This window comes from Engraulis encrasicolus, chromosome 2, assembly GCF_034702125.1.
Source record: "Engraulis encrasicolus isolate BLACKSEA-1 chromosome 2, IST_EnEncr_1.0, whole genome shotgun sequence".
Classification (NCBI taxonomy): domain Eukaryota; kingdom Metazoa; phylum Chordata; class Actinopteri; order Clupeiformes; family Engraulidae; genus Engraulis; species Engraulis encrasicolus.
The window spans coordinates 40277518-40290812 of record NC_085858.1 but is presented as its reverse complement, the minus strand read 5'-3'; the positions used below and the strand labels follow the sequence as shown (position 1 = coordinate 40290812).

Here is a 13295-nt window from a genome sequence, read left to right as displayed (position 1 = left end):
TCAAATTCATACCTTATTTAGTCCAAAAGAAAAGTGATTGCAGAATTTTAACACGGTGGCGGCGGCCATATTGGATTTTGCCCGTTTTGAGGCATTTCGGTACATTTTTGCGTCCGGCATACGGCAGATTTGGATTCAGCACCCTTGAATACCCCTAAATCAGTTGTATGCCGAAAATTAACATGATTTGCCTTCAGGACCTTAAATAAGCACCTTTTCAGAAATCCTGCCTAGACTACTCATGAAAAAGACTATTAGCCTATCAGAAAAGACAGTAGGAATCTTTTGGGCACAGTTTTTGTATTATTTAATCCCATTTATCGGACTAAACCCTGATATGGATCTATTTATTCCTGACTCAGCAAGAAACCTCAATAATGAAAAATTAGCAATAAGCAATAAGCGACACAAGCAGGGAATCGCTACAAATTTGAGATCCAATCATCATCATAAAAGCTCTTTTATTTTGTGAAAATCCAATTGTCATATTTTCTCTATATTTCTCATCACAACCATGTGTATTATTTAAAGGGGGAATTGGGGAGGAAAGGGGGGAATGCAGAATGTCAGAGAGTGTGATTAATCCAGTGTTGGAAAGAGCAGCTGCCCCGATTAAAAGATAATACCTATGGATCATTTTTAATTATCATCAGTCAAAGGGATGGACAGGGCCCTCTGTCCTATATTATACAATAATGGAGGCTCTCTTCATTTTAATAAGTCAGCAAAAATTTAGTTCAATCGTCAGGACGTATTACTGATTAAATCATTGACCAAGGTAGCAGGCCCCCATCACATGTCAAATGGTTTCTTGATGCACTTTCATTAACTTGATATGTATTCCATTTTTTTTCTACATTAAAGGAAAACATACAAAAAACATACATTCACATCCGTAAGGGCAATTCACACCACCATTATAACTCAGATGGTGTAGTCTACTTTTTTTGTGGTGGGTACACTGTATATTTGAGCATTTTTGAGGTGGGTATACTGTATATATTTGTGCTATTCTAAATAACGGATCAATCAATTTTAGGTGCTGAAATCCCTGAAATGTTGAGGTGGGTATACTGTATATACCGTGATCTGAAGTCTATGAAAATTAGGCAAGTGTAAACCTGCATTCTACGTAGACTACACCACTGCTCAGATGGAAAAATGAATGGAGTATATTCTGACTTTGATCCATTCATCCGGCAGCTGTTGCCGCCCTCTACTTCATGCCATCCTCACCTAATTGTTCCTTCAACTGACATGCCCCTACATGTCTCTTGTGTCATACAGTGTAAATTTTAAACACAATTTTACCCCTGTCAGCATGGAAAAATCCATACGGTGGATTGGGAGCGGGATTGGGACACACCCTTATGAAGTGTTATGGTAATTTTGTTAAGAGGCTACCGACTGTTGAGTAATGTTGATTCAGTTAGCTCCCAGCCAGGTGACAATGGAGTTCAATGGCTTGTTTTGCTTTGTGGTACACATACCCTTTTACCTTCTCATAAAATGTAACTGCATTTATATCCTTACACACATCTTAACCTGTTGTTTTCAATTTGCATACTGTATATTCTCCCATATAGGCTACATCCAGCCAATGGAGTGAATAGATACTTTAAGTGTTGTTATTGTAAAGCTATTGTGTTATTGTAAAGTATTGTACAAAAGATTCTAGCGTCGGAATTTTTACAGCTCAGCATTGCCCAAGCCCACCCAGGACCCATCAGTCCTTTCTAAACAGGACCTTGAGCAAATGGTGACTAGCCTACTATCTCTGTGACCTCAGGACAGGTGGCTGGAAGAGAGTGGATCACATGACAGTATGCCTTTCAATGTTAGGAGAGCTCATTTAAGAACTGACTACTCAAAAGCGATGGCTGGTGTAGGCTGTTTTTTTTTTATTGTTTAGGGGTAGGCCTGGTCCTATCTATCACAGAGCAATATGACAGGTGACCCCCCCCCCCCCAAAAAAAAAGTCTAAGCTCAAAAAGGAGAGAAATATGACATTGGAAATGAGGATACTAGGCGTACAGGGTATAAGCAGAGAGACTCCTAACCAGCATGGCCTGTAGTTTTTCACTGAAAACTTTCGTAGGCCTATGCCTATTAAATGAAATGAGGCAATCTTAGCTTGGCCTTCTGGCAGAGTTTTACATTTTAGAAACCCAAGGTGGACAACAATGCATTATAAACAGTTTTAAAACACACCTCAGTAACGTTTAGATTGATATTCCTTTCATGGTCAAACCACTGGCTTACTAAGCCTATAGTTTGTTGTGTCTGAACAGCAAGAAAAAAACAACACATAGGCCCACAAACACAGACACACACACTTTTCATTGAATGAATGTTTGGCATTAAATCAATTCTCTGAGCTTTTACCCAAAATAATAATGGGGAGGCTCTGGGACCGTGGTTCAAAACGCTGTCTGGACAAAAGACACCCTGGCAATTCTATTGTTGTTATTGTGCAAGCCTTGCCTATATCCCCTCCCCCAAACACAAACCACTTTACAGTGGCCTACTGTTGCTACGGGAAGTGATGTCAGCGCTACATAGCAGATTATTCAACTGATCCAGCCAGCAGAACGACACCGAGCAAGGCAGAGAAACACAGATAACAGACAGAAACCGACGGGGACATTCTGATAAATCCGTCTTCATCCTTTGCAAATAATGACAGGATGTGTTTTAAAATAGCAAGAGCATAAGGTTGACAACGAAACCTATCCAACAAGCCCCGTATTGTGGTTGTACGAAATTCGGAATGTTTTAAAACGACTGGTGAAAACTGGAGAATCGCTGGCAGTATTAGCAAGCTAGCACCTATTATAAGGGGATACTTCAAGACTGGTTGGAGGAGAGACATTGAATAGGCGTTTTTTATTCTGTGTGAATTTGGAAACACAGGGAAAGAGAGCAAATAAGTCATATTTCTTTTTGTACAAGAGCTAGCTACATTGCTAGCTTTTAAGTTTCGCCAGAATGGAATTGCGAGTGGGAAACCGATACAGACTTGGTCGGAAAATCGGAAGTGGATCATTTGGAGACATCTATTTGGGTAAGAATATACATAACAATCACAGAATATTACCCGCCTTTCTCCACCTGTTAAGAATGCACAAGCTCTAAATGCAAGGCAACGATAGCTGTCTGTAGTCCTGGTGACTTTAGTAACGCTACCCTTTGGTTATTTATCGTCTAGTCTGCTAGCTTAGGAATTAGATAATGGAGGCTAACCATAGGCTAACATTAAGCTTAGCTGTTAATGCTGCAGCTAGCTCTCATAGTTGTAAAATGCAACGTTATCTGACAAGCATAACAATGAACGGTGTCTATGTCTTCTATGCACAACGCTCATATTTCCATTATCAATCCATTTTGGCTGGCAGTCGTTTTGACATGCATTTAATCCTGAAGCTGCAGCAGCATCACCAGAAAGACTGGATATAGAGTCTACTCATAGAATCGCTGGCATCATCAGCTGTCTGTGAGGTGGTTCTAGCTGGATTGAATAGGAGTCCTTTGGCTGGCTGAGTTGTGATGGTGGGGGCTGTCAGTTTTTCTAACGAATACTGGACGTTTAGGCAAGCCAGCCTACAGGGCTTGGTCGTCTCTGCGTTCTCCTAGTTGGCATAACCTGGTTATAAACGTCGGTTCAGAGGGGCATCGACGAACTGAAGTCATTCTGTACGAACTATACACAGCACTGGTGTAAAACTCAAGTGATGATGATGATTGCTGAGCTTTGTGGCCCTGTTAAATAAAGCAAGACCTGTATGCGCGAACATAGCCTATCAACCCATTGGCAGTTATCAATGTCAGTAGAGGGTTGCTAGTCAGCCGAACAACACCAACACAAATCCACGGTCGGTATTTATGGAATGGATGGCTTAGTTACATGGCCTGTCAATGCACAATCTTAAGAAATGGGAACCGTGCCATACATGGGAAAGAACGTGATTTTCTGCGTCTCGTGACATATTTCCACATATGTACACGTCGCTTGTCGCTTGAACGTTTTTACCTACTATCTTTTCTTAACACAACGAGAGCAATGGTGTGTATCTCTACAACGCCAAGGAATGGTTTGGCGTTTCTGGTGATGTGTGTGTGTGTGTGTGGTGGGGGGGGTGTTACAATCACACCTTCTTTATATCATTAACTTGTTAACATTATTAACACACCTTCATGGCTTGGTCATGGATGTCAGAACATGGCTCTTTATCACTCAAATGTTTTCATATACGGTATTGCATCAACACAACACATGCAATTTCCTCGCCAGGCTGTGCCCATTGTATTCATCTCTCGAAGATGATCAAGGTTCAGCTCACAGGCAATGATCTGTTGAAGAGAAACCAGGGGGTTGTTTAATGCACATGACACCCCTAAATCCCATCACAGAGGGCCACATCCTAAATTGTTTTTAAAGATTCAGTGTATTTTGTTATTTCAGTGTTGACTGTTGATCCATAGGCAATGAAGAAATCCACACACCGATGAACTTTCTTGCCAACCTGGCCCTTCCTCAGACTAATAGGAAGTGTTGACTGTTGAGCCATGCATAGATGCTCCCTGATGCCACATGCAATTAATATTGTCTTTATGGTAACTTCTTTGTCTTTATGGTAACTTATTTGCTTACCATGGCTCCTGTGCAATTCATGGCAGACCAGACTTGCCATGATTCTACTATATCTAGTATCAGGGTTTAGACCCAAGGAGGAGACTCTCCAGTAATGTTGGCCATAGCCTTTGCTAAGTTGACTTATGCCTGTCAAAGGCACCTGTTGTGAACTTTGAACTCCACCAAAGATATAGGCCTTAGTGTAATCATAAAGATCAAAGTACAGTTCAGAAGGCAAATTTTCTTATGGAAATTGTGACCCAGGAGGTGAAATGTCAAGTTTATGCTAAGAGGATGTTCACTCTTCGCGGTGCACTCAAATAAGTTATTTGTAGGAGGTACGGTAGGAAGCATCACGCATCAATGTGCCAATGTGCCAGTTCGAGCTCTCAGATAAAAGAGGGTAGCCAGCTGCATTTGAAATTTGCCCAGGGGCTGAGGCACGCTCGCCTCGTCTCATCCTCGTCCCGGTGGATTGCTAAAACTGGATTTCCCATTCCAGATGTCAGTGAGCAGCAAAGACTGCACTCAAGGGCAGAGATGCGTTCTTGTCATCTCATCTCTTCTCTTCTCTGTGTGCCCCAGTTACACACTGGCTGAGGAAGGAGGATTGCTGATGGGGAAGGTCTCACAAGGGTGTGAGGTCAGCTTTAATCATCACCTCTATCAAAGAAACAATGTGTTTAGTTTGAATGTGAAATTGTTTTTTAGTCCTGTTTATCCAGGCTACTTTGCATGTCACTAGCCTCGTCAGTTTTAGGCAGAATGTTTTCTATTAGGTGGACGTAATGGCAGTTCACCTACAGTACTACAGGCTATGGCTATGTCAGAGTTTGGTGGTGTTTGGGATTGCCCTCCTGGTCTTAAGTATGTGGTCTCAGTGTTCAGGCCATTTTGCTCCCCATGACATGAGAAGGTTCTAATGGGTCTTTGAATCTGAACTGCAGGTTCTTATGTAAGTGAGAGACTGGTCTTGTTTTCCATTCAAGGTCTTCCTTATGCTTGAGTTTCATAGTTGCAAGGTCCCATAGAAATGGCTCTGACGTAATCTTTCACTCCAGTCAATGCCATGCATGGAAGCTGTGGCTTAGGGGCATTCGGCTACATTGCAGCGCTGGGACCGTGGGACGGTTGGCATTTTTCTATCAGCGCGTGGTTTGAAAAGCAAAAAGCTTTCGTGCAGCTTTTGTGAGCAAGTTGTGCTATCGTGTAACTACAGAGGAACAGGGAATTTGGCACAATTGCTTTGCCACCAGACTAGTGAGTCTGCGTGGGAGTCAAAGCTTTATTCCAGCAGAATAGACTGTCACCTCTTCAGTCTAGTCCAGAATGTCATTTTCTTGTGAGTCTGGCCAGATATGATGGCTGTGGAAGTAGCCACAGTAAGGATCACAAGTGACCGTAGTTTAATAGTATGTGGTTACTGTAACCATGCACAATAAGCTTAGTTTGTTGATACTGACATGTGCTCAAACAAATTGTTGCTTTTGCTCATTTTACCTCTTTCAAAAGAGGGTCATTCCATGTCAATTCACACGCCTTCCCCACATGACCCTCTCCAATTTACCCGATATCTCACATACAGGTACCTTTTGATGTCAATTGAAAGAATACCAAGTATTAGCACCGTACGTCTAACGGTTGCGGAGATGAAGCCCTCCAAAGTTGGGGTGCATTGCCCACCTTTCAAGCCTGTGAATTGCATACAAAATTTACAAGCAGATTTTGACACCTCTGGTTTTAGTTTGAAGCAAGATACAGGGCTAAAAATCGCCATGGCCCGTCAATATGACCCTGTCTACCATATGATTTACTTACAAATAACATGCCTTGATTATTTTTGGCTATATTAAGCCTTAAAAACTGAATTTGTGAAAAGCGTGATGAAGAGTCTTGCCATTTTGGGGCTCCAGATCTTGGAAACTATGTATGATTTGGGAGTTATAATTGATTTTCCATCATATTTGGGAACTGTACAGTGTATTCCAAAAAAAGTAGGGTACTCAGACTTTTAATGATGGAATAGGAGGGACTCAAAAACAGCTTTGGGACAAAATGACCTTACGGTACCCCTTACTTCAGGCCTCAAATTAACCATGTGGGCACTTGATGACTGAAACGCCCTTTTACCCCCATGTACAGTAGCACTGTATCAAACATTCAAGCTTGGAAAAACTTTGTTTTTCATAGTTCTTCATATTAATCTTGGCCTTCAAAGTATATGTTTTTGTCTATGTCTTGTCACAGTGTCTGTTTTGTCTGCTGCCATCTGCTGGTCAAAATCAGTGTAATGTAAGAAAACAAAAGGGGCTGGAAAATTTTGCCCATAATTTACCAATAAAGTAGCCTAGAAATCTAGACGCCCCTAGGGGTTAAGCTCGCTAGGCTCCCAATAAAGCACTTTAATTCTACAGTATATTGCTATATATTAATTATGATTTTAACAAGCATTATGCAGAATGCTCAATCATGATTACATTTCTACCAGGACACACCCACCCCCATGTCTGGTAGAAATGTAGTGCAGGGTGAGGCCATCTTGGGACTGACATCATGATTGAGCATTAAGCAGTCACACTTAGGAAATTATTTAAACTATAACTATATATATATATATAGAACTATATATTCATCATGCTTGTTAAAATCATAATTAGTATATAGCAATATACTGTATAATAATTACAGTGCTTTATTGGTAAATTATGGGCAATATTTTCTAGCCCCTTTTGTTTTCTTACATTACGCTGTTGTTACTTTTTTAGACCAGCAGATGGCAGCAGACAAAACAGACACTGTGATAAGACATAGACAAAAACATATACTTTGAAGGCCAAGATTAATATGAAGAACTTTGAAAAACAAAGTTTTTCCAAGCTTGAATGTTTGATACAGTGCTACTGTACATGGGGTTAAAAGGGTGTTCCAGTCATCAAGTGCCCACATGGTTAATTTGAGGCCTGAAGTAGAGGGTACCGTAAGGTCATTTTGTCCCAAAGCTGTTTTTGAGTCCCTCCTATTTTATCTGTTAATGTCTGAGCGCCCTACATTTTTTGGAATACACTGTACAGTTCCCAAATATGATGGAAGATCAATTATAACTCCCAAAGCATACATAGTTTCCAATATCTAGAACCCCAAAATGGCAAGACTCTTCAACACGTGTTCCACAAATTCAGTTTTTAAGGCTTAATATAGCCAAAAATAATCAAGGCATGCCAGTAGTAAGTACTTCATCTGGTAGACAGGGTCATATTGAGGGGCCATGGTGATTTTTAGGCCTGTATCTTCCTTCAAACTAAAACCAGAGGTGTCAAAATCTGCTTGTAAATTTTGTAGGCAATTCACAGGCTTGAAAAGTGGGCATGGCACCCCAACTTTGGAGGGCTTCATCTCCACAACCGTTGGACGTAGGGTGCTAATACTTGGTATTCTTTCAATTGACATCAAAAGGTACCTGTATGTGAGATATCGGGTAAATCGGAGAGGGTCACGTGGGGAGATTCTATGGAATCATGTGAATTGACATGGAATGACCCAAGAGTGTTTGGTGCACAAATAAGCAAATCCACACACAATGCTTGATATTTTCAAGTATGCTTGCTTTTATCAACCTGTGTGTTGGTGTTTTGGATAGCATTTGGATAGCCTACTTTGCACCTCAATATCCAAGTGTGACCACTTCCAAAAGTCTGGTTGCTATCAGGCACAGGGAATGTCTGTGTTGATTTGGGCAGTTTTGGGGGGGAGAATGTTTCACAGACCATGTTATCCACACGTGATTTTCTCCTCTTCACTTACATGTTGTACACTAAGGTTGCATGTTCTCCACCCTATGCTTCTTTGTCAGCACTCCTTCATGTTCCACATGTTCTTGTGTAATTCCTTTCCCCCCACCCTACGCTTCTTGGTCAACACCCCCATCTTCGGTCAGCGGGGACAGGCATGGTGAGCTCACCCCTGGACCCATCCCACTGTGTTATTGTGATTTGTTCTGTTCCGTTATGCCTCAGACTGAACCCATTGATGTTACTCTGAGTCTTATTTTCTTTTTTTAACGTCTCGTTTGCACCCCATTTATCCCCCCCTTTCCAAGAAAGCTGTAAAGCATACTACAGGCAAGCATGCATGCACTCCACACTCCCACGTGAAGTACTCCAACCAGAAGGAGCTGCTGTCCTCCTCCTTCTCTTTGGCCGGATTGCTCAACTCCCTTCATGGGGGGAAGGGACAAGAAGCAGAGGCCGCCCGCTGCAAGACAAGAGGAGTCACTATTGAGCTTTTCCATCACAGACGCATAACAAACCAACGGCACAGGAACCGTTAGAAACCAGTACTCCTGTCCTGTCCTGTCCTGTCCTGTCCTGTACAGTGCCTTTTGTGTGACCTACCAAAGTGTACCCGAATGCTAGATCCTAGATATCACCGGTTTATGGTTACAGCCTTTAGGATCAGCTGCTGGCTGCCGGCTAGCGAGGGCTCTCTGGCCCAGATCCAGGCTCGCCTGCGAAATTGCGAGCAGCTCCAAAAAATGCTGTTATGCAACGCTGGTGATTCAGCAGGTGTACTAACAGTCGTGGCCGCGGCCCTCCACTTATGGGGTGCGCTTACGTTCGAAAAAACTACTCCTGACGACAGGCCCTACCCCGTCACACACCTTAAAGGTCAGATTAGACTTCTGCAACTGCGCTCGTCAAAACTCGCGTGGGAGTGGCCACGAACCAACATTGTATTCATGCATCTGCGAGTTCTGCGAGGTCCGAGGTCTCGTCGCGAGCCACATTTGAAATTGCGCGATTATGCTACTTTCACTACATTGAAGCACTGCAGTCATTATTAAGCAATGTTGCTTTCTATCCCGGTTAGCTAGGTAAGCGTACCCATTAAGCCCATGCACCCTTTAAGCCCACTTTCAACTTTGAGGTCAATTAAAAACAGGGAAAATGTGGATTGTGTTGTTCATCACCCTATCCAATTAAAGGGTTTAGTAACTGACAAAATTTATTTTATTGCAAACAAATCACATGTTTTATCGTTGAGTAATCCCTGTCCAAGTGAATCCAGTCTCAGGACTACTGACAAGAAGTCCCCTCAAAACTTTGCTGTTTTGGGACATGTCAGAAATCATAGAATTTCAGCTAGTTTAAGTCAAATGTTTTGAAAATACTTTGATATTTAGAGAACTAAGAGGTAAATGTAATGATTTTTATACATAAACATCCAGTGTTCTGCTAAATTATAGCATTTCCCTTCAAACGGAAAGATGTGTTTTATGACAGAGCAAACGCTGATATTTTCTTGATACAACCACACACCATCTTTATCTTACTCTGCCGTAAGACTAAAGATGGTTAGGTATGAATTCTAAGCATATTCCAGTTTGTTTGGCATTGGTCTTTAAAGAAATGCATCATAAAATGTTTTGTGGAGCTGATTATTTCCATAAAATAGCTTTTTGTATAGGCGGGCTTAATGGGTACTAGGTGGGCTTAAATGGTACAGCCCATTGAAATGCATGCAAGCTGGCATGCATGGTAGCCAAAAATGTCTTTGAGGGACGTAAAAAGTGCTGTACAATCTTGAGTTGCTGGTTAAAAAGGCGTAATGTAATGAACTAACAATAAACAATAGGAAAAAAAATAATTTCTCTGTTTGGATGAAGAATTTTATGAAGTATATGAAGTAAGAGATGCCATCATTTTTAGTTAGGTTTTATGCATTTTTTTTTTTAGCAAATCTTACATTTTGGAAGAATATTTTGGTCTGAAACCATTTATGCTATGTAGGCTACACTGTTTAAACTCAATTCACACACCTCACCAGGTATTTTGATAGAGAAATAACTATATGAGCTTATTTGGAACACAAGAACACATTCAGACTTTTCACTTTTCTCGTAAAAAATCTTCATATTGTACTTTGAAATATTCATCAACTCAGTGACAAACATTGAGAAGAGAGGTAAATCTTACTATTTAACAAATTATTTCACAAAAAAATTATGTGAAGATGATTGAAAAATAAAGAAATTTAGATTTTGGTGGGCTTAATGGGTACGCTTACCTTAGGTATTTTCACACAAATTGCAAAGGCAATGCACTGGTATCATTATTTGACATACCCAGTCTGTTTTCACGAGCAGAAAATGCAAGCATGTAAAGACAGTTGATTCTGCCGATGTGTGTTTACATTCGGTGGAGGAACGGTAGTAAAACCGCAGGCATTGTGCCTCGAGTGTTCAACTGATGCATTGTTTGTTACTTAGCTTGTAGCTTCGTGTATTTACACACATTTACACACAAGGCATTAATAAAGTTTTTAACAGAATACAGCTCTGCTCTCGCAAACTACTGGCATTGCGCTGCCACAAGAACAGAACAAGGAAGTAGCGAGACGACCAATCATAGCGCCTTTTTGTCTGCGTACTCCGCGTCCGTCCGACGGATAGTTAGAATTTTTTCGAGGCGCTCGACGACGGGCGCAGAGCCTCTGAGAGGGGGGCGTGGACTCGCATAGACAGAAAACGGACGGACGCAGATTCTATGCGTCCGAAGCATAAATCTAGCTTAAGGGGAAAAGGAAAGGGGAGAGGGTAGGGCCTAAAAAAAATAATGTTTTGGTTCCGGTTGCCGACCGACCCTATCATTTTTTGTGCGACCCAAAATATTTTTTTTGAGTTTTTGGAATCCTCAAAAAAATATCGATGTTTTTTGGAGGGTTGTTTATATAGACAAGACACAACACGTTTCTTCATTCCCATAACTCGCCATCTCTCACTTTCTACCTGCCTGCAAGTTACTGAATTTGCATCGCATGACTATCCACATAGGAGCAACATAAGCGCGCGCCACAAGTGCCGCCCGGCTTGATATTATAAAACCCCAAATGTCACTGCAGAGTTGCGCACCTATCGGTCACGTTGTTGGCTAATTATTAGGCTATGCTACAACATGCTAATTGGTAGTCGTTGTAGCTCGTAAGTTTTTAAATAACTTGCCTCACAGCGTTCTTGCAGACTAATAGGCTGTAGGATAGTTTGGGAACCTGGCGAAAATGCCTGTCAAATGATAAGTCAATCGCCTTACCTCAACACCCAACACGGACACAGCCTGACCACCCGCCTCGAAATGCAACACACAGAAAACATTATGAGTATCCACGATTTTTGAATGTATTGATATTGTCTCGTCGTATTAGAAAAGGGCTTCCATTCAGTCACGCTGCATGTTGGACGAGATGCATAACTCGTTACAGCAATTCTAAAGTAGCACTGTATCAATACCTTGTAATTGTAAAATAAGTTAATACGAGAGAAGGGAAATGTTTTGCCCAAGTTTCCCTTCATTCTTTCATTTACCACAAGGCCTTGTTAACCAAGAAGTCCGTTGGCCCGAGCCCGTTATTTTCTTGCTCTCTCTCTGCTTGTCCCTCCACCATCGCGCAGCAGCAGGGCATCTGTCACTGTCTCACTCTCCGCACCTCCTCCAAATAATGAAATAGAAATTAACGATGATGTCGCCACAAATACGACTGTTCGATGAAGACCTAGGACTACTAGTTGCCTACAATAATGATTTAATGGCAATGACGATGTTGCGCCTCGATCACCCTTCATCAACATTCATATCGCCTCAGACGTCTACATCCTCGCGTAAAACAAAAAAGTATGTACATAGAATGTTTCCAAGCCAGAACCTTCATCCCAAGGAAAATATGGTCTACAACCGATGATGGGACGGAATTTAAAAAAAAAGAAAACGGGACATAGCCTACAGGAGCTAAAATAGCAGTGTCAGGCAACTGGCAGCTGGACAGGTATTGCCAGAAACGGTAGGCTGTATGATCATATCCTCATTTCGGTGACGGAGTATCTTGGCTCATTAATACTTATTATATTTCATTGTAGCTTTAGCAGGCCACACTCCACTATCGTCCTTGGCATTGTTCAACAAAGTTTATGACGAAATCTGGCGCATATGGGGGGTTGGGTGGGTCGGACATTAAAAAAAAAATTTTTGAAAAAAAAAAAAAAAATCCGACCGACCCATGACCAAACCTGACAACCAACCGGAACCAAACTCTTATTTTTCTTTGGCCTAGGGAACGGTGAGCATGAAAGTGTGGCTCGCCTAGTCCCATTCAGAAATGCAGCTTAGGCAATGCCGTGGCCAGCCGGTAGGGCACTCGCCTGTCATGCGGCTGACCCGGGTTTGATTCCCGGCCCGGGTCCTTTGCGGACCCCTCCCGTCTCTTCCAATTCGCTTCCTGTCCACCTCTCACACTGTCCTATCAAAAATAAAGTTGAAAAAGACCAAAAAAAACAGGCAGCCTCTCAAATGGAACAGCACAGTGCTCACTGGATACCCCCATACTATTCAGGGGCCTGTGATCAGTCAAACTCAGGACTCCTCCATAGTGAGTAGGGTGCCAGGACACGAGCGAAGGTGTTAGCGATGTGTCCTCGTCTGCAGACTCATGGTAATGTGGTCTTGTGGGGGGTTGTAGCAAACAGGAACTGTCAACACTGTTCCGCTTAGATGCAGCTCTGACGAAACTGTTTTTATCTTCAACTTGTCTGTCTGTGGTTCTCCTTTTACAGTGTAAACAAACGCACAGCCTCTATTTTCCGTTCCACACGTGGACTATGTACTAGTCTGGTCGC

At 42.0% G+C, this 13295-nt stretch overlaps 1 protein-coding gene across 2 annotated transcripts in view; it reads left to right on the top strand.

The window, feature by feature from the left end:
* Nucleotides 1-2572: 2572 nt before the first annotated feature.
* csnk1da (casein kinase 1, delta a) overlaps nt 2573-13295 on the top strand; it is a 51234-nt gene continuing 40511 nt past the window's right edge. For both annotated transcript variants that reach the window (XM_063188596.1, XM_063188599.1), the window contains exon 1: nt 2573-3064. In XM_063188596.1, the coding sequence (XP_063044666.1) occupies nt 2989-3064 (76 nt within the window). In that variant the 5' untranslated portion in view covers nt 2573-2988. The remainder of the gene's footprint in view (nt 3065-13295) is intronic.